Source organism: Mastigoproctus giganteus, chromosome 6 (assembly GCF_048544385.1).
Source record: "Mastigoproctus giganteus isolate SK-2022 chromosome 6, ASM4854438v1, whole genome shotgun sequence".
In the NCBI taxonomy this organism is placed as follows: Eukaryota; Metazoa; Arthropoda; class Arachnida; order Uropygi; family Thelyphonidae; genus Mastigoproctus; species Mastigoproctus giganteus.
In genome coordinates, this window is record NC_143580.1 from 144,447,336 (window position 1) to 144,469,731 (window position 22,396).

Consider the following 22,396-nt stretch of genomic DNA (forward strand, 5'->3'; position numbering starts at 1 on the left):
GGGCAGTGTCCTACGCAGGGCTAGGGCGTCCCTCTGTCCAGGAAATTTATACCGTCTTCTTGAGGACTATCTCCGAGAGAGATATGTGCTCATTTGAACTCCTTTCATGAAGTGTGAGAGAAGAGTTTATAGAGGATGCCCACAGGGTTCGGTTCTGGGGCTGACTCTCTGGAATTGGGTTCTCGATGAGTTCCTACAAATGCAAGCTGTGGAAGGTACGACCAGAATAGCTTATGCTGATGATTTAGTCAACTTGGTGTGTGGAGAGTCCCGCCGGATGCTTGAGGAGCGTATAGCTGCTTCTCTAGGCCAATTGTTGAATTGGTCTGCTCAGCATAAGCTGTAGGTCTCAGCAGAGAAATCTGTAGCAGTGCTTCTGAGGGGACGCCTCAGTGGAACTCGCCCTCCTTTGTGTCGTTCTGGTGATCTCTCGCTTAGAGTGGTTAATAAGACCAGGTACCTGGGTGTTGTCCTGGGAGAGCAACTTTCTATGGTAGCTCATGCTGCCTTTGTCCGAGATAAGGTGAAATGATTATATGCCAAGCTCCAGCGAGTTACACGTGTTGAATGGGGTATAAAGGGTGGTGCCCTCCACTTACTTTATGATAATATCTTTATCCCGATTCTGACTTACGCTGCTGAGGCTTGGGGAGGGTATATAGAACATTCTCATGTTCGTAGAATCTTGTCTTCGGCACAGAGGTTTGCTCTCTTAGGTATAACCAGGGCTTGCAGAACTGTTTCCACAGATGCCTTATGCGTCCTTGCAGGGAAGATGCCTGCGGAGTTGGTTGTGGCACAGTTTGCTTTACGGTATGCCCTTAAGCGGGGGATTACCAGAGTGATTTTTGGCATCCGGTCGTGCCCGGTGGGGCGGTTGGCTGGTTTCCCTGATATAACAGTGGAACGGGGGTGAATCAATGATGAGTTGAGTACCATATGGCAATTCCAATGGACAAACTCTGAGAAAGGTCATCATTTGTATACCTTTATGCCCTTGGTCCATATAGTGAGTAGGGAGCGATGCTCCTGGCTCCAATTTGGGTTTGCAGCTGCTGCCGTCGTTACTGGGCATGGCTTGAGGTCAAGGCTGTTTCGTTTGGGGTTGACCCTTACGGAGTTCTGTGAGTGTGGAGAGACTGAGACTGGCCTTCATATCTTGCTATATTGTCCTCTATATGAGGATTTAAGGGCGAGGTTGGACTTTGGGACACTGGCTCTCACTGAAGTTAATTTGATGTATATTTTTGATAATTATGAATTCTTTTATTCTTTTTTAAGATTTGCTAAGCTGGCTTATAGTCTCTGCCGGGCGATGCCCCGAATGGTAGTAGAGACCTACCTCCTCGTGATGGGGACGGTAACTTGTGGTGAGAGGTGTGATTGCCCATCCCCACCACAAGGCTGAATGGTCGATTAATGTTAATTTGTTTGTTTGATTTGACCATTTGGTCTTTATATATTGGTTTTTTACAACTAAGGTTGAGACTGATATACTGAGAATTGGTTGCATATGGATGAAAATCCGGGTGGCAACTGAGATGGAAGCTCACTCGAATGAATGAATGCCCCTCATCCTGTACTGGTTGTTCTGCACAAAGTGTGGCCCAGGCCACCTTTGCTTCCTTGCACTTCTTGTTACCGTTCTTTTTCTTTAGTGACAGATAGCCACTCTTCATTGGGGTCTTAAGAGCAGTGGTCTGTGGAGGGGGACATCCTGGATCGGGTTCCTCCTCACTTGGGGAACTGGAGCTTTCTCTTGCATTCATTAAAAACAGTTATCACGTCTCAGTTTGAAAATAAGGAGTATGTAGCCAAACGATTAGCAAATAATGGTATATTTGGGCTGTTATACTTTAGTCCTACCAAAATCTACCAATTTTCCAATAGGTCCTATTGAAACCGCCAGGGGCGTAGCGAATTTGCATATTCAAATTAATGTTCAGGGCCATAACTAATCTAAATTAGCATAATTTAACACACAGCACAGTTAGTTTACTATGTAAAATAGTTCAGCAAGCAATCAAATTAATAAATTTGAATCACTGCTAGAGTATAGGAAATTGTTCCCGAAAAATGCATTGGAAACAAGGCCGCTGCGATTGACAGAATAAACTTTGTGTTCCGTTAATAATCGCCTTCAGATCGGAAGGTCACCACAACCCCAAGTAAGGCTATTAGCAGGGAGGTAGGTTGACACTCTTAATGCCTGCAAAAATAGGAATGTTTGACCTTCTGTTTTCCTGCCGTTGACTATAAAGTCTTTGTATCTGAGAATTTTGACCTTGTGTCACACTGCATCCGACTGAGTATTTTAACACATATACATATATAGGAAAATTTTTAAATAAAAGGTTACCTGATGACAATCTACATAATATAATTTGAAGGACGAGAAGAACATCTAATAAGGCATCTATTAGTATAAGTTTAGATTTGATAAACGGGAAGAAACTATTTAAATTTTTAAAAAGTTGAAGAGCATAAAAATCACTTGTCAGCACACTACACACGCTAACTCATGTGATGACCGCCAGCACTCATCGCACTGCAATACAAAATATTCTATAATAGGGTGTAAGTGCACTCCCCTCGTGCAATTCATAGTATTATTATTTGTAGCTATGTGCAGTGCTTCAAGCCATGAGTGCTAGCGGTAATCACGTGAATAGTCGACGATTTCAATATCTCGTCGGGGATCAAGATTGTTATACTCAATCCAATAATGCTCGGCAACTGTGGAGCATTTGAAATTAGTCGTTCGCAGTGCCACTGCATGCTCAGAAACCCAGTCTTTCAATCTTCTACCAGATTCACCTACATAACACCCCCCACAATCCAGACACTTAGTGCGGATACGGAACCACTCCACAGGAAAGGAGAAACAGGTGTTTTCATCTTAGAAATAAGACTAATTTCCTCCCCGGAAGTTGCACACATTGTATATGATGGAGACGCAAAATCCTAATAAGACGTTCCGATACACCCAGATAATAGGGAATGTAGGTGGTACAGACAAATTCATTGATGCGAGGAGGGTTAGATTGTGTAACAAATTTGTGAGCCTGGAGCTCACACTCTCTAGAACATGAGGTGAATAGCCACAATTTGAAAGCTCTGCCCTAATTTTGAAAATCTCCAATTGCCTGTCACCAGTTGAACTAGAGTGCGTCCAAGCACGGGAGAATAAAGTGCAAGTAGTGCACGCAAATGACAAGCGTGCGGACCCATAATTGGTAAATTGGCCTGCACACATTGGCTTCCTAAAACCGGAAGTTACTAAATGTGAATCCATACATTGGATTAACACATCCAAAAAAGGAAGTGTTATCAACCTCTAATTCAATCGTACAATCAACATTAAAATACTACAATCCACAATAATTAAATAAATTATTGTAGATTGTAAAATACAAAATTATTGTAAAATACTGCAATACTATAATCTACAATCAACATTAAAAACATGATTTCGAAAATATTTTTCCTCTTTTTCCATTTGTATAAATTTTCTTTCGGGATTCGCTGCTAGAAAAATCATTCCCCCCCCCCTAAATCTGGATATCTTAAACTCAGAGACCACTCCAAATTTAGTTTTATTGCCAATTCTTTTGCAGATTTCAATGCTCTCATATAATCTGAGTCCCGATATTCCTTTAAAAATTCTGTACAGTTTTCTAATAGCACAACTGTAGTGCTCAGCTCCAATTCCGAGCTCTGCATCGATTTGCTTATCAAATTAACTTTAAAATAAAATTTCATTCCAAATACAGTGTTACTAAAAAAATTAACTCTTCGACCTTTTCCACTAGAGATGCTGCTTCAGAAACAACTACTGGTTCAACAGAAGGCATATTTCTGCTAACTCAATTAAGGCATCTCTCACTCCAAAAACTTAATTTTTTATAGTCTTAATGCAGTCAATTTTACATTACCACCTGGTATCACATAGTGGTTTAGGAGTTAACCATTTAATATATTTTTTTTTCAGTAATCGCCATTAACAACTGAAGCTGAAAACAACACAAATTCATTGAATAACCCCAAAAAAACCTTTTCAAAAATACTGAACATGAGATGCTGTCCCAAATTACTAAATTTAGAAAGTAACATTTGAATGGCATGAAAAATGCTCATGGATAGCCACTTAAAATTCTCGTTTGTACTCCTTTATTTTTTCCTTTCAGGTTGGCACCATTATCGTACCCCTGACCTCTCCAATTAGTTAAATCCAATTGAAACTCTTCTGAAATTTGGACTATACATTCATAAATTCCCTTTACAGATGAATCAGTAATTGGTTTGTAAGCATGAAAATGTTCTTTAATGTTAACATCACTGATGTCAACAAATCTGATTGTCATGGAAAGTTGTTCAATATGAATAACATAAGGAGTACAACCTACAATTATACTAAAATATTTCCCTTTCCTAGCTCTTTCTAGTATACTTTTAAGAATAAAATCTCCAAGCGTATCAATCAATTCATTTTGGACTGTTTTACCACAGTAATAATAAACATGGGTTTCAGCGGATGTTATTCGACGTAGACGTTCACTCATGACCAAATCATATTTGCCTAGCAGTGGAATAAGGACTAGAAAATTACCATTATGCAGTATAAATAAACAATCTGAAGAGCAACAAAAAGCTAAATTGTTTTGGGCCAAATATATCATCATCATCATCTGCCACTATCAATCCACTACAGGATGAAGGCCTCTCAAGCAACTTTCCAGTTCCTTCTGTTTTTGCAATGGCCATCCATTCACTACCCACAAACTCATGAATTTCATCTGTCCATCTCCATTGTTGTCTTCCAGGTTTTCTTCTAGCTCCTCTTGGGTACCATTTTGTTATTATCTTAGTCCATCTATCATCATGTCTTAGAGCTATGTGTCCTGCCCAAGACCATTAGTTCTTTAGTTTTGATAAAAATGTCCTTTACTCGAGTTTGCTGCCTAATCCATGTGTTTCTCTTCTTATCTAACAGTCTGATTCCCAATATAATTCTTTCTACTTCGCTGTGTAGTTCTCAGCTTCTCTTCCATTCTTTTGGTGAGTGCCCAAGTTTCACTTCCATAAGTCATGGTGGGTAGTATACATTGGTTCATCATTTTATGTTTCAGACAAATTGGGATATTGCTTCTCAGTATGTGACTATATTTCCTGAATGCTATCCATCCAAAATTTATTCTACTCTTGACTTCCAGCCATTTATCATTATTACAGCTAATAACATGTCCCAGATAAGCATATGACTCCACCTTTTCAATTACTGCTCCTTCAATCATTATATCCCTTTCTATAGCATACTTGTTCATCATTACTTTTGTTTTAGCCATATTCATCTTTAGTCCAAAATCCTTACTAACTCTGCATAACTGATTTAGATTTTCCTCTAATTCTTTGGGATCGTGGCTTAAGACTACAATGTCATCTGGAAATCGTAAATGGATTATGTACTCTCCATTCACATTGACTCCTTTCTGCGACCAGTCTAAACTTCTGAAAATTTATTAAAGGGCAACAGTCAACAACTTGGAAAATGTTGTCTCCTTGTCAAACTCCTTTCATAATTTTAAATTTGCTAATGTCTTTGTCTAGTGTAATAAAAGAGGTAGCGTTCTCATATATTTTCTTCAAAATCATAATATATGGGGTATCTATGCCTTGCCTTTCCAGTGCCCGAAACATTGCCTTATGCTGTATCTAGTCAAATGTCTTCCTAACCCACAAATGCCAGGCATAATGGTGTTTTATATTCATTTGCTTTCTCCTTTAGCTGTGACATTATGTGAAGGTGATCCATAGTTGAGAATCCTGTCCTAAAGCCAGCTTGCCCTTTCAGTTGATTCTCATCAAGTATTTTTTCTAATCTGTTAGTAATGACCCTTGTGAACAACTTGTAGATGTGGATAACAAGCTAATTGGTCTATAATTTCCCATTTCTGATTTATATCCTTTCTTATGCAGCAAAACTATGGTTGCATTATTCCACTGCTTAGGCGTCACACCTTTTCTAATGCACTTTGTGAAGAGCCTTGCCAGTTTTGGTGCCATGTCTCTTCCTCCCAATTTTAACAACTCCACAGTAACTTCATCTTCCCCCGGGGCTTTCTGATTCTTCATTTTCTTCAACCTCATCAGGAAGAATATCGGGTATGCCGTATGTGTTACTAATTTGCGATCCATCTTCCCCACTGCTGGCATCATTCCCTCGCTCCTTGTATAATTCTCTACAATAGTCTTCTGCTATTTGAATTATGCCTTCTCTGAGTCTCTTTCTAATGGCTTTGCATATTCAAATTTTCTCCTTGTCAGTGTTTATCTTGCTCTTCATTTGTCATCTTCGATTCATCATGACCAGTGTGTCTTGACTATTTTTTTTTTCTTTGGATTTCTTTTTACCTATAGGTTTCTTGGGCTTTATCACTTTCAGAAAGTAGTAATATTCCTTGTCAATATCTTGGTCCTGAGCCATCTGCAGAAGCTCAAACTTGTTCTTAAGTTCCAGTACGTACTGCTTTTTCTCCTCTTCTGTTATCTCAAAGACCTTCGTATTATTTACTCGAGTCAGTTTTTTTCCTTTCTTTTCTTACATCTATATCAAGTATGCATCTTACCATTCTGTGATCACTTCCAACATTTACCTTATTCAGGACACTAACATCATTCACGATATATCTTCTGTTAGTGAGGATGAAGTCAATTTCATTAGTTGTTAATCCATTTGGGCTCTTTTCAATGTCCACTTTCTGTTCACCCTTTTCTTGAAAAAAAAAATGTTCATTACTGACAATCCTCGAGATTCTGCAAATTCCACAAGTCTTTCACCAATTCCAAAATTTCCTACAGTTCCCCTTTCTGCACTGTTTTGTCTCTTTCCAACCTTAACATTGAAGTCGTAGTATAGTGAGTTTTCTGCTCATCTAAAAGACTCAATTTTGGTGTACATTTCTTCAACCTCTTCATCATTATGGCTCGATGTTGGTGCATAAATCATTATAAAGCTTTAGCTTGTACCTCTTAGAAATCCTGAGTAGTAGTCTTGACACTCTTGGTGATGTACTTTTGAATTCCAAAATGTTGTTTTTTATATCTTTATGGACCAGAAAGCCAACTCCACCTTTGCTCCTTTCATTGTTTCCATTGGTGTACAGCAGATTTCCACTTGATAAACTTGTAAGTGATTCATTTCTTCTTCGTGTTTCAGCCAAACCGATGACATTCCAATTCACATTTTCTAATTCCTTTTCCAGCTCTAATATCCTGTCTTCACCGATGAGCAATCTTATGTTGTAACAGGCCAAGTTCAGTTTCCGTGCACGGCGGCCTGGTTGTACCCAGAGATTCTTAGCACCCTCTGCTTCCACTATGATCCTCTCGCTGCCGTAAGAGGAGGAGTGAAAGCCACTGGGGACTGAGGGCCATTTGTTTTGTTGTGCTGTCATGTGCTGGAAGGTCCAAATATAGGGTTATACTTATTAACCTTTCTAGCACACCTCTCCAATGTCTTCTTTAATTTTTCATAGCTATTTGCATATCTTGGTCTACAATTTTATTTTTGTTAAGCTGGAACTCAGTTTCAAGCCACATTTTACAGCATTTCAAGTGAGGGGGCAGTTTTCATGTGATTTTAAGTATTCATTCAGATGTTTCCAATCACTCATTCCCATCTTTCCTAAACTACTTCTACTTAAACCATCAAAAAGGCTTACAGCAGAAGCAAACACTGCATTTATGTTCTCGGAATAAACTAACTATCTTCTTAAATATTTTTCTTTACAGCTAATTTTCCTATAGCACATTGAAACAGAGAAGTTGCCATTAATAGAATCTTTTGGGAAATTAAAATCATGTCTCACAGCACATGGACCAAGCATTATAATATGGTCAGATTCAGAAAGTGATAATTTGTCAGGCCAAAGACTTATGTCGTCATATCGCTTGGAAAGGTCTATTTCAAGAATGCCTCCTTTATTAAAGTTAAAATCCAAATCGCACATATCAATTTTGATATTTACACGTACATTTTTATCACTGTCAACTTATTTCCTTATTAAATTCAACCTCAACAATATCTTGAACAATTTTATCCCCATGATTGATGGATTATGCACGCATTATTTGCATCTCATTCTCCACGTTTTCTTCGTTTTCAGCAAGCACAATGGAAGAGGATTCAACATGGGTAGCTTTCAGGTATTTAAAGAGTTTTGGATGCTTCTTATATTCTAATATTTTTTCTTGTACACTTGGTCGTCGACTTACGACCTATGCGACTTACGACCGGCCGCACTTACGACCACAAAAAAAAAAAATAAATAAATTAATCGATGATGGGAGGCCTGAAGACAGCACCAGGCACATACACCCAGTCACTCTCTCTCACATACACCCAGTCGCTTTCAAGTATCTGTTGCGTGTGGTGTATTAATTAAAATTCTACTGAAATACGCATAAAATGTTTAGTAAAAGGAAAATGACTTCATCTACATATACGCCAGCTAAAAAGTCAAGGAAAACTATTGATTTAGAGTGTAAAATGAAAATTATCCAGCAGTATGAAGGCGGAAAGAAAGTGAATACGATAGCATGTGACTTGAAGTTATCACATTCCACGGTATTGACGATACTTAAGGACAAAGAAAGAATTCGGGAAGCTGTGAAAGGTTCTGCACTTATTAAGTCTACAATTTTAACCAAACAACGACAGGAACCCATCCATGAAATTGAGAAATTGTTGTTTATGTGGATGGAAGATTTAATACAAAAAAATACACCCATGAGCCTTCACACAGTGCAAGCAAAGGCTAGAAGTTTGTTTCAGTTTAAAATCACGCGCCGGAGACGATTACACAGAAGATTTTCAGGCTAGTACTGGGTGGTTTAAGCGTTTTTAAAAAAAGATTTTCTTTGCATAATGTCTCTATAAATAAACATTTCCTACCTCAACCCAAGATTATAGTCCATTTCCCTCAGCATGAATTGTTGAGGAGGCTTCCATCCTGCAGTGGGTTGATAATGGCTGCACTTTACTTTTTTTTTTTTACCTCAACCCAAGAACATGACCCTGACGATGTACAACCCAGCACAAGCAAAGATTGAAAATTGATTTTGTAAATTTCATTTGTATTAATTTTTACATTAATTTTAGATTGTATTTTTGTGTTTACAGTACATTATGTACAATATAATTATAGATTGTAGTTTTGTTTTTTTATAAACAGTATGAATAATAAACCAATTAAAATGTAGAGAACGTTTGAATTTAACCTCATAGAGAGAGAGAGATAGCCTAGGCGTAGAAACGAAGGTATATTCAGTATCGCTAAGTAAAAGATAAAAACATTACTGTATTTAAAATGAAAAATAAAAGATTATAAAAATAAATCATAAAGATGATAAAAAGATTAGAAAGGTTAAAAAATACTGTTAATAAATATATGGCCGGCGACATACAACCAGATCGACTTACGACCTGTCAGTCAGAACGGAAGTCGGTAGTAAGTCGACGACCAACTGTATTCTTTTTCGATTTTGGGCTCCAAATAATTTTTTGGTAGCCATTGGGATAATCTAAAAAATAAATTTATAGTTAGCAAGGTAAATAAATTTTATTGCATTATTAGTACACTAATTATTATCATTAAGTCACTATAACACAACAATCTGGCTGATGCATTTTTGACTGTTTACTGCACTCTAGAGAAAGAAAGGGACTCCATATCTTTCATTTTCCACGAAGCATATGCGGCCTCAGAAACCTTCGATGTCCCCAAAGCGTCAGAGCCCTGGGCGACTGCCCGGCTCACCTGTAGCTCAGGCTGGCCCTGAGCTACAGGTGAGTTAATTGCCAGTTAATTCTGGATGTTAATTCTGGTTATTGTTATGAGCTGTTTACTATAATCAAAAATGAAAATCCAAAGCCATTTATATTATACGTAAATTCTACCACTTTATATGATCATACTACCATTTATTGTTATCAGTTTTCATTTAAATTAGTAGAAATATGTATTTCTAATTCTCATATTGCGTACAAATCAGAAATTTGTCAATTATTTCCATCTCTGACCATGCCACAGTGTTTATGACCTCATCTCTTGTTATGTGAAAGTGGTACCTTTTATCTTCTAATCCCAGGCACATGCCTATAGCCATCAGGAATAGCAAGAAAATGGTGCTTCTGTTATCAGGCTATACTGATAGTAAAAGTGGGGCAATGAGGAAATCTAGTCCACTGTTGTAAAATTTTACAACTATGTATGGTAAGTTATTGGTGTTTAATTACACTGTCCAAACATTTGAAGTTTTCCCAGAAGTAATCACATGATCTCAGTGTATATATGCAGTACTGTATCCACTATCGGCTTTTCGTAAATAGATTTCAGTTTAGTTTGCAATTAATGTCCATTGAGAATTGAACCGTGATTTATTTTTTCCAAGAATAGAATCTTACAGATTTAAGTTTGGGCAAAAAAGACCAAAAAATTCTAAGTGCTTACGATGCCTTACCTAAGTGTAGTCAGAGAGAAGCTGCATTAAAACTCAGCATTTTTTGTTAACTTTTAATGAATAGAAAATCAGATGAATTATGAGTGACTGAGAATGACAATGTGAACAGGAAAAGAAAAAGATGTGGAAAGAATAAACCTGCAGAAGAAGCACTTCTGAGGCAGGTCAAATGCAAGATTAAAAAATGCTCCTATTGGTAGAAATATCCTATACAAAAAAAAAAAAAAAGCAAATGAATTTGGTTTAAATGATTTTAAGTCTACAGATGGGTGGCTAAGCAGGTGCAATACAACACGGTGTAAAAAAACTTCACACAGACACAGGTTCAGCACAAAAAAGGATGGAAAATGTCTTACATAATTTAGTGCTGACTATTTTCAACACTGATGAAACTGGTGTTTATTTCAGAGCAATACCTGAGCATACTTCATTATTCAGAAACGAACATTTGACAGCTGGAAAAAGCAGAAAGAAAGTGACTATTTCTTATGAGCAATATGACAGGCACAATAAAAAAAAAATAAAAAAAAAGCATTTTGTAATTGGGAAAAATAAGAATGCATGTCTTCAGAGGGACCACCTGAATATAAAGCAACTCAAAATGCATGGATGCTGTCTCAAATTTTCATTGAATGTTTGAAGGAATGGGACAGAATTATTGCAAGTCAGTAACAAAAAGTTGCACTTACCTTAGATAACTGCACAGCTTATCTGAATCTACAGTTGAACATACAACTCTTATTTCTCCAAGCAAATACAACATCCACGGTGCAACCTTCGGATCAAGAAATCGTAAAGGTTTACAAAACACTGTATAGAACTACAATGCAATGAAAAATTATTGCAGAAATTGAAGAGAGCAGCAATGCCCAAGCTAAAGACAGAAAAAGAATTAACTTATTAGATGCAGTGCATATGATGGCTAGTGCCTGGTATTTAATTTCTAACAAACAATTAAAAACTGTTTTTGTAAAGACCAGATTCATTCAGCTATATGTTGTGATAAATACTGCAGTAGTGCAGTGCAAACAGAGTATACCAGTAATTCATTTTGACATGTGGGTAAAAATTGATGAAAATCTTCTGATAACAGGTGATCTGTCAGTAAAGGATATAGTCAATGTAATTACATCAGAGAAACCTACTGAAGAAAGTGAAAATTCTGATAACAAAGATATTGAGGTCCAGAGAGTTATGTCAATGACCAGAGAAATTAGCAAATCTTTTGAAGTGTTACAGAGTGCATTAGAACTTAAGGGAGGAAAAAGAGAAGACTACAGATGACAGTGCAGCTTACAAGAACATAATGAAAATTTACTGCTAATGATTTAAAACAATAAATATTGGAGAAGATCTTTTGAATTGGTCAATATATTTATAATGTGTTTTTGTATTCATTTTTTTATTTGTATTTTTTTTTATTTTGACACTGAAATCAGTTGATGTGTGTTTATATTGTAATTATGTATATATAGAGTACTACATACATGTTCTTTGTTCTCTGATGAGACCCATTCTAGTCTACAAGCAGATTCTACATGTTATTTCATCTCGAGATAATGAGGAATGTGGTACCATCCCTCCAACATCAGAGAAAAGGGATGCTTACGGTGGAGGCGGTTTTCTCATGTGGAGCAGAATAATGATCAACGACCGCACTCCTCTTCGTGTTTTTGATAGGGGGTACCATAACTGCGCAGAGGTACTGAGAGCAAATCCTTGAACCCTATGTGTGACTTTTTAGGGAGTGAGGTCGGTCGATTTTTTTTTCATGCATGGCAATGCCACTGCACATAGAGCTTAAGTGGTGGAGGAATATCTTGAAACTGAGGATATCTAACAACTGCCATGGCCAGCTTGATCACCAGACTTAAATCCAATCGAAGTGTCATGTCGGGTGCCCTTGGGCATTGCATTGCACACTGATAGCCAACTCCTCGATCACTTGGTGAGCTAAGGTCTGCACTGGTGGAAGAATGGGATTTGTTGCCACAGAATATTATAGACACCATTATATCGAACATGATTCATCACTGTCAGGCCTGTTTAGTCTTTTGGAGGAAATCATAAGCGACCATATTTTCTGTGATATGTCCATGTCTGGTAATTCTTATACCCGTCCAAAGTTTCTTGATGTCTCCTCATTTCATTGTTATTCTATGGTACACCACCATACTGCCGCAATAGCATCAGCAAATAATATATACGTACGCTTGTATTTATTTGTAGTAACCATAGCCCATTGATTTGCGTTCTGCCACAAGAAATCACTAGCAGGTCTTGTAATCACTGAAACCTTTGAAGGCTGCAGTTTGTCCCAATAAATGCAATGCAAGAATCACATTTACCTCTTCCTGTACTGTTATTAATCTATCTGCTCACCCCCCCATCCTAAAAGTTTTCCGACGTACAAATAAATTCAAGTAGACAAAGGCAAGTATGCAATACACAATATAGATGCAGAGTTACCAATTTTATTTTTATTTTTATTTGTGGGTAAATAATATGTATTTGGTGATAACTAGGAATTTGAGAGCAGGTGAACGAAGTGGATACTCAGACAATACAGGAAGACTGATAATGTGGAATTTGTCTGGATAAAGTGGTATGTCTTCAACATCCTCCCCCCCACAAGTTAGCTATCAACCTTTGCTAACTTGTGACAGATTTAACTGAACAGGGTCCAATGTTAATATCCCAAACAGTGGTCACTCAAATAACTGTTGCTACCCTTCAGATGGCACATATATGTTTAATGACCATTTGAAAACTTCCATGCCACAATAGAACAACTAAAACAGTAATTGTTTGGGCAGTGGAATATCACATTTGGAATTATTGGACCTATGTTCTTTGATAACACAGATCCAATACTAACAGTAACAGGAGATATAAGTGAACATTTTGGGACATCATCATACCATAACTGCACTAGAAACCCAATCATGCAGAATTGTTCTTTCAGCAGGATGGACTACCTCATTATGGTTAAAAGGTACATGCCTTACTTGACAGGATATTCTAAAAGGTGAATAGGTTCACGAGTGTCAGCTGGCCATCATGGTCACCAGACATTACAACCACAAACTTTTTTCTTTTGGGTAGTCATTAAGGAAAAGAGCAGAGATAGGAAGAGGTGTGAGATGGATGTTGTCTGTCTCCAGTAGATGTAGTGCAAGAACCACTTTCATCTCTTCCTGTATTGTTAATCTGTGTATACCCCCTCCAAGCTAACAGCTTTCCAATGTATAAGTAAACTTTACATTTAATATATATATATATATATATATATATATATATATGTGTGATTAAAGAAGCATTTAATAAAGGAAATATGAATGAGAGAGAATTGTTGGGGGTGAAAGGTTATTTATATTTGAAGATGATATGATACCGGTGGGATTCAGAGGAAGGTTTGCAGAAATTCGTTGAGGCTAAAGGAAAGTTATGATGGGTTTGCCATGAGAGTAAATACTAAGAAGAGAAAGGTCATGAGAGTGGGAAGAGAAAGGCATAAGTTAACTAAAGTGTATTGGTGTGTAATGGCATCAGGGGTTTATCCCATCTCCATGTTGCTTTCATTGTTGTGTGAAACAAAACACTGTTGAGGCCATATATTTAAGTGTGTGGATAATATATATATATATGTGTGTGTGTGTGTGTGTGTGTGTGTAGTGCTGTGTACCGTTGTTCATTTGGCCTTTCAGCCATTGAGCCCCACCACAACCATTCATGTATTGCCATTTGACCTCTTCATGTGACAGAGTAATGTCCTTGTTATGCATCATTTAGTGATCAAAAAATAGATAACTATCACATGGAGATGGTCTGGTGAATAGGAAAGATGGAGAAATACCTCAAACTTCATCTCCGGTATCTGGTTCATTGTAGAACATTACCTGTTCTACAATGAACCAGATAATGTTCAGATAATGAACAGGCAATGTTCTACAATGAACCAGATACTAGAGATGAAGGACAAACATTAACATGTTGCAGGCACATACCTGAGGACAGCAAATCATGATGTTTCTCTCCAACTGCCAACCTTAAATAGTTCAGAAGCACAACATAGTATTTGTCATTCATTAACATTTCTCCTCTCTCCAGATAAAATTCCAAAATTAATCCGTTATGACCCCAAGAATAAATAACATGTTCCCAGCTGATGTTAGGATACTTAACTCAGTCAAAGTGAACCCATATAGCATCATTCCAAACTCATTCATTTGCTTTCTGGTGTGCAACAGTACACCAAAGAGTCAAGCCTGGTCACTAAATGTTGTTAAAAAGCACTTCCTTTGCATTCATACCATGCAAGAAGCATGACACATTAAATCAATAAATCGTTATTCCTTTGGTTCTGGTGTGTTGAAGCCAAGGAATCCAGCAAGTAAACACTTCACCCACAACAATATGGGCTGAACTAATAGTAATCTTGCACACCATGGCAATAATGCAACAGTCTCAAACAAATTCTTTCACTGTTTCTTGACACCAGAAGTCATAGTCAATATACTTGCCCTGCTTAAGAGGAATCCCTCCACACTTTCAATATCGTCCTTAAACTTATTTATCCACTTGTATACTTACCACTGACTCATGCATGCCTGATCCTACCAAGACAACATTCTGCAATCAGGATCAGGTTTTATTCCTTCTGTATTAAAAAATCAGATTACAGATCACAAACTCTACCTAGTGCATGGCTGCAAGGATTTCACCATCTTAAAAATTAAGGTTTCCAAATAATTCCAGCAGATCATAACATATGGATGTTCAGTGTCACCAATAGATATCAATCTATAACTTCCACAAGATTATCATCATATTTTTGCATAATATGCATTTTATGTTAGTTTTGTGTGGTTTCAGATGAATGATATTCCTATTTATTTGAAATGGACACCATTACCCATGCATAAACTTTGATGTTTTATGGCACCTCAACAGTGCACGAAGAGGCACAGTAAGTGAAAGGATTGTCAATACAGCAATAAAACATTTCTGCAATATGACAGATAGTTATTAATGTACAGTTCAAATCAAGTAAATCTGAAGCAAAATTTCATCCCTATTACATGATATTCCTACACATAGATACAGTTAAGTCCCAGTTGTGTAAGAAGCCAGGTCAACACTTAATGTCTACAATATGAAAAAAAAAATTCAAGAATGCTACATCACCTATTTCTAAATCTGCTTCATAACCACTATCTGATGCTGACTTCATAGCATTATCATTCTCTTCATCGCTAGTATCTGAGAATGAAGAGGAGTTATATTCGGAATCTTCTGTTTCAAGAAAAATCAAAGAGATCTGAAAAAATAAATATAACATGGTTGAGCAAAAAAATTACATAGCCTCAAAGTAACGGTAAACAGATATGAAAAGAGTATATGCTAATACGTTTATTATTCGAGGTCACTATAAAATAACCAGACTGTTGCAATAAAATAAATATAATGAAATATTTCATTCCTTACAAGGTATCCCCCTTCAAAATAATTTCCTTGGGTTTGCATACACTATTCAATGTTTGATCCAAGCACAGACATATTTCTGGAAATCATCTTCCATAAGTCCTTCTACCACTTTGGTAATTTTTTTCTGAATGTCTTCAATGGACTGAAAACGGATTCCCAAAAGAAAAGAGAAAAAAGTCACATGGGGCTAGATCTGGCAAGAAGAATGCATGTTCCCACAACAGGGATTTATTTTTTAGCCAGAAACTGGTGAACAGAGAGCACATTGTGTTTATCCAACCATGCTTCCACAATTCTGGTCTCATCCTTCGAATTTTTTCACACAGCCTTGTCAGCACTTCAATATATTATGTTTCATTGACAGTGATTTGATGTGACATATTCAGCCATAATAATTCCTTTAATGTCAAAGAAAACAACAAGCATAGTTTTCAGTTCTGATTTTCACATTCTTGTATTAAGTCTCAAGTCTTCTCATTCTTTGACCTTCATTGAAAATTTTTACCACCTTGACACACCCTTTACTCATGCCTAAATTTTCAGTTAAAATCTCTCTGACTATTTCTTTGTCTATACTGAGTTCTGACAAACATTCTAATTCTTAAATGACAATCACTTCTAATTGATGTCCTTATCCGGTCCACATTTTCATCAGTTCTCAAGGATTCCAGATGATCTGGTCATTCACCATCTTCCACAATATCTCTCTCTCTCTCTCTCTCTCTCTCTCTCTCTCTCTCTCTCTCTCTCTCTCTCTCTCTCTCTCTTCCTTCTAAAAATCTTTTATGCCATTCAAACATGCAGGCTCTTGGCCTAATAAACTTGACGTAACAACTCATAACTTTCATTTGGTACTGACACAGCCTTGTTAGAACTTAAATGTAGTATGTTTGATTGACAATCTAATTTGGTGGGATGTATATTCAGCCATAATACTTCCTTTAATATCAAAGAAAACAAAGTATGGTTTTCATTTTTAATTTTGACATTCTTTGTTTTTTTGGCTGGAGAATTGACTGTTTTTTAGTTTCTGGGTTGTACTGGAACAACCAACTTTCGTCACAAATAATTACAGTACTGAGAAAGTCTGGATTTTTTTCATTTTTTCCCAAAACAACTTGGAGTCCTCTCATTCTTCATTCAAAATTTTTTAGCACCATCTTTGCACACACTTTCAGTCAGGTGCCTCCGTAGCCAGGTGGGCAGGAGCAGCAGTGCATAGCACACGCTTCTTGATTAGACCGGGGTTCGAGCCTCTGCCCACCAAATACGGAGGATGCGGACAGGTCAGTGAATGACCGCCGCATGTCCCCAGAGCAATATGGCCTTAGCTGCTAATGCTCCTAAAAAAAACATTTTCAGTTAATTTATCTGGCAGTTTCTTTGTTTCTACTGAATTGTGCTGCAACCATTCTAATGCTTAAATGACAATTACTTGTAATCAGTGTACTTACCCATTTTAATCAGTGTTCATGTATACTGGATGGCCTGGTCATTAATCATCTTCCACATTTTCTCTTCCTTCAAAAAATCTTGATGCCATTCAAACACACAAGCTCTTAACATAGTATCTTCCCCATAAACTTGATGTAATAACTCATAACCTTTAGTTTGTGTTTTCTTTAGTTTTGTTAAAAATTTCAGGTTGATTCATTGTTCAATTCTTTTGTCTCTCATTTTTCCAGCAAACTGCAAAAACACAAGGTAATGAAAATCCATCTCGCTGCAAAGTGAATTAATGTGTTGGAACATGACTTGGCAGACAACTACTAAGGAAAGGTTGATCAAGGTAAAGGTGAACTGCCTTTGTTTCACAAATGGTGCTTGGTGTGTAGTGCCTGCATGAACAGTCTTGTTATTTAATATCCACACTGTATATATAATATGTTATTCAAACTTGTAATATGATTCATTCAGGCTTGTCACTGACACTTAGCCAGGTACTTCAGGCTAGAGCCTGCTAGTGGATACAATTTTAGTGAAGTCAGGTCGTTCTGTGACATCCAAATCTTCTACTTGCACCTTCTGATAATGGAAATTTTATTAATCCTGACTAAGGCCTAAACATTTACCAATTATACTGGAGGTGAGTACCAAACCAACATTAACAAGGGTCAAGGTGTGGCATCCACATCACACAAAGGAATGCTGTCCCACAGTGTTGACAGGCAATACTAAAGTAGTAGATGATGCTCACCATCCAGTAAAATACTACCACTTGGCTTATCGGATGTCTTAAGTGATGAAACCCATGTTTAGTCCAGTGTAAAACTCTGCTCTGGCAACCCTCATCTCTTCCACCATGCAGTATGGGTAATAACTTTTGGGGTTGTGATGGAATCACAGCGAGATCCAATATTCTGCATATTTCAAGGGTACAACTCTAAAATGGTTGCAGGCCAACCATTATAAAGACCACCAGACTGGTAACTCTAGAAGATATTCAAATTAGCTACTGTATAATTTCACCCAGCTCTAATTTGCTAGCTAGTGACTGGAGGAAATCTGAGTAGTGTGTATTCAGGACATGTGGTTGAAGACTCACTATGTCGAGGACCTGGGTATACTCTTGCTGTGTGCCATATAAAATTTCATTAAATAATTTGTTAAATAATGCATACATCTCCCCTCATCCCCTCTACTTTTACTATACTACTGAGTGCATCACAACTAACCAAACTAATAGCCTTACCTGAAAAAAAAAAAACTAAAGCTCCTAACAATTTCCCGATTCATTTCATAAATATATATGACCTCAATACCAATCTCAATGATGTCTGTTTCCATCTACAGCAGTCCAGCCCAAATGACAGAATTAAAATTATCAGTTGCCTCAACCAATATTGATCTTAGTTGTGTTACCCTAATTACACTGGTCAACACGTAAAATGTTAAAAGCGAAAATACTCAATCTTGATTAATTTCATGCTGCTGAACACGAAAATCACATTAAAATTTGTCAATTGGCTCATGATTTGAATTACAGTTGGGGTCTCATATTAGCGAGTTACTCTATATTATCAACTACGGCTCTCAGCAAAATGCATGGCAGCCCCCACAGTTTTGGTACCACCACACTCTTATCTTTTTTTTTTTTTTTTTTTTTTTGATTTGGTAGTTGTTGCCGCATCGGCTTCTGTGGCCATATTGCACCTCCCAAGGTTTTTGCAGTACTTTGATCCAAGCCCGAGGCGGGAATCGAACCCGCGACCTTTGGGTTGCCGGGCAGGTACTTTACACACTCGGCTAGCCCGGTCGGCCACACTCTTATCATGTGATCGGCAACTGTCACCTTGCTCTGCATCATGTGCTAAGTTGTTGTTGTTGTTGCCTGAAATGCATCTTCAACTCTGTTGCAGTAATTCTCCAATACAGGGTGCTGGGTGATTTGTTCTCAGTTAACGGTTGTTCTCTATGATATTCCTACTTTTTTCAATATTTGTGTCGTGTAAGATCAATATGTTCCATAATTATGTGAATAGTTTGGATGACTTCTGTTACCTATGTGGAGAAGTCATGTTAGCTTCAAGAAAGCATCCCTTAACTCGAGTCATAAAAAAACACTACTTATTGTGTAAAGTAGGCAACCAGGACAAGAACTGGGCTCCACACATATGCTGCACTACTTATTCATCAAAACTTGGTGCATGGGTGAATTGAAAGGGACATTTTATGCCTTTTGCAGTGCCCATGATATGCAGGGAGCCAACAAATCGCATCCATACTGTTACTTTTGTATGGTGCTTCCTATTAGAAAGGGGATGACAATGAAAAAAAACAGTGGACAATGATACACTCAAATATACTATCTGCAATTCGTCCAGTGCCTCACGGTGAAGTACTACCTGAACCACCCGACTGTTTTTCTGTACACTGATGAAGACAATGATGAGCATCAACTTGATATACACGAAGAAGTGCTTGGATGCAACATGTCATTGACATGTTGCACCCAAGCACTTCTTGCACTCACACACCTGGATTTCTTTCTGCCAAACTGTCAACAACAAACATGGTGAGAGCTTCCATCAAGACATCGAAGTGACAGAACAAAGATACAAAAGCAAATAGAGTGCCACATTGTTGGATGGTGAAAGGGAATGCTTCCGAAGTCAAATACAAGCAAAAGGCAAAAAAGTCCCATGTTTGATACAGAAATGTTATTGGCTACATCTTACTGCTATAAATAAAAAGTACCTCGTATAATCTGCCATTGTACAATTTTCCATTTTAAGCCCTATTTCAGTGTTTAGCACCCCAAAATCTATAAAGTAAACTTACTTTTATGCCTGAAACAACATCTGACCAAAACTTTGTTCAATGTTATTTACTCTAAGACTGCTTTTGCTATAAAGGTAGTATTCATGCTTATGTCTGCTGTAATATTCCTTGAGACTTCCTAATTTGAATTCTAATCATTTATAATCTCCACTAACATTCTCCCAACTCTACTAATCACTTGGAACTCTTTGATTTCCTTTCTTTGAAACTCTACTTTCTCCTGTCATTCTTTCGTAATAGTAAGATCATTCTCCTTGCAATTATAATTTTCATAACAGAACCGGCTTGATTTTTCTAGTTACATGAACCTAGCTGATCAAGATGCCGAGGCTTTTGCAATTACTAATGACCTCACACAGACTGTTCATTTACCTACCAAAACAATCCATACAGATAGCTCAGTGTTGGGGGGGATAGTTATAATCGCCATCCTCCCCCACAATAAGTGGCAGAGGCCTGGGTTTCAATCCCATTAATGATACAAGAAACTGTGAGAGTGAAAACATAGCTATACTGGAGAATAGCAGGGCTTTTATTCATGGACTCAAGTTTTTTGCAATTGTTGTACATAATACATGTGGGTAGATTAGGCTGTTCTTGGATAACACCCTAATATGGACTTTCCTTTTTTTTTAACCTACCAAAATACCAGATAATCCTAATCACACCACATCCAACAATCTTGATCTTTTTCTCACAAACAACCCTTCAAAGTACACAGTCAATATTAGTGGTCCTCTAAGCATCTCATATCATAACCCGACATACCTGAGTGGTCATAAGCAAGAGTGAAGTAGTGCAGGCTCTTTGAATGGGCTGTGGTTCAAGCTCATGCAACCTAAATATGATTAATGATTGCATTCGGGATTTATTGTAAACTACTCTGACCTGGTGGTCATGCCAGAGTTAGCTTGGCGCGTGCACACACACATACACGGTTATTCTCAGCCTTGTATCATTTAGCATTCTATATTTCCAAATGACATCATTCCATTTTGCATCCTTGCGAATATAAAATGGTAGTATTATTGTTTTAAATATTCTGATCCAATGTTTGCTCAGATCATGTCACTGAAATTATTTTTATAGAAACAAAATCCTTTACTTCACCTTTTACCTTAAAATCTTGTCCTTTATGTATGTCTTGGTTTCTCAATAAATATGCTGTTGTTGTTGATATTTGGTTTTTAGGAGCATTAGCAACTAAGGCCATATTGCTCCGGGATATCCGGTGGTCGTTCCCTGACCTTTCTGCATCCTCCGTATTTGGTGGTCACGGGCTCGAACCCCGGTCTAATCAAGAAACGTGTGCTATGCACTGCTGCTCCTGCCCACCCGGCTATGAAGGCGCCTAATAAATATGCAAAGGCTGTTCAATATAAGAATGTTGCATATTGCAAATTGGCTTGCATCCAAATCTCCGTTTCAGCCTACATATAAGCTCAAAACAATTGTAAAACAGTCACTAATCAATTAAAACTAGATTTTGAATAGGCTAAAAGTAGAAAACTTTATTCTTGTCCAAACAGTAGTCAAGCATTCTGGTCTCTTGCCAAATGGTATTGGCTGCAACTTCTGTCCAGTATACTCCCAACTTAACTCTAAACAAAATTGCCTTCAATTTGAATCCCTAATTTAACTTGAAATGGTTTCTTTCATGTGTAGTTCTGTTTTTGTACCTACAGGCATATCCTCTATCACCAAAGCAAAACATTCCAGAGTTGAACTGACATTCCAGATGCTGCCATTCATCAGACACATGCTTTATACTTTAGTATACTCCCAACTCTGTTACAACCTAGTGGCTCTATTTCCTTCTTAGCTAAAGACAAAGATGATTCATTAGTGATCTACTTTTCTTCTATCCCTTGTGCTGATGATCTTGATAAACCACCTCCTATTATACCCAATATACTCTACTCAATGCCTCTTGTGGTGTTCTAAAAGGAGAGTGTTAGATGAATTCTATTGAATTCTCAATTTTCATTCATCTTCTTTACGTTCTATCTTTATCAGAAGTCAATATCTAAATCTCATAGCAGTAATTTCATAGAACCCACAGTTTTAACCACACACACACACACACAGTAGAACAGATTTCAGTAGT

The 22,396-nt window shown here is 37.3% G+C and overlaps 1 protein-coding gene across 1 annotated transcript in view; it reads right to left on the reverse strand.

The window, feature by feature from the left end:
* Positions 1-22,396, reverse strand: part of LOC150084631 (lysosomal-trafficking regulator-like) — a 686,318-nt gene that overhangs the window by 575,085 nt on the left and 88,837 nt on the right. The window contains exon 9 of the mRNA XM_090376308.1: positions 15,709-15,841. Within this exon, the coding sequence (XP_090232434.1) occupies positions 15,709-15,841 (133 nt within the window). The remainder of the gene's footprint in view (positions 1-15,708; positions 15,842-22,396) is intronic.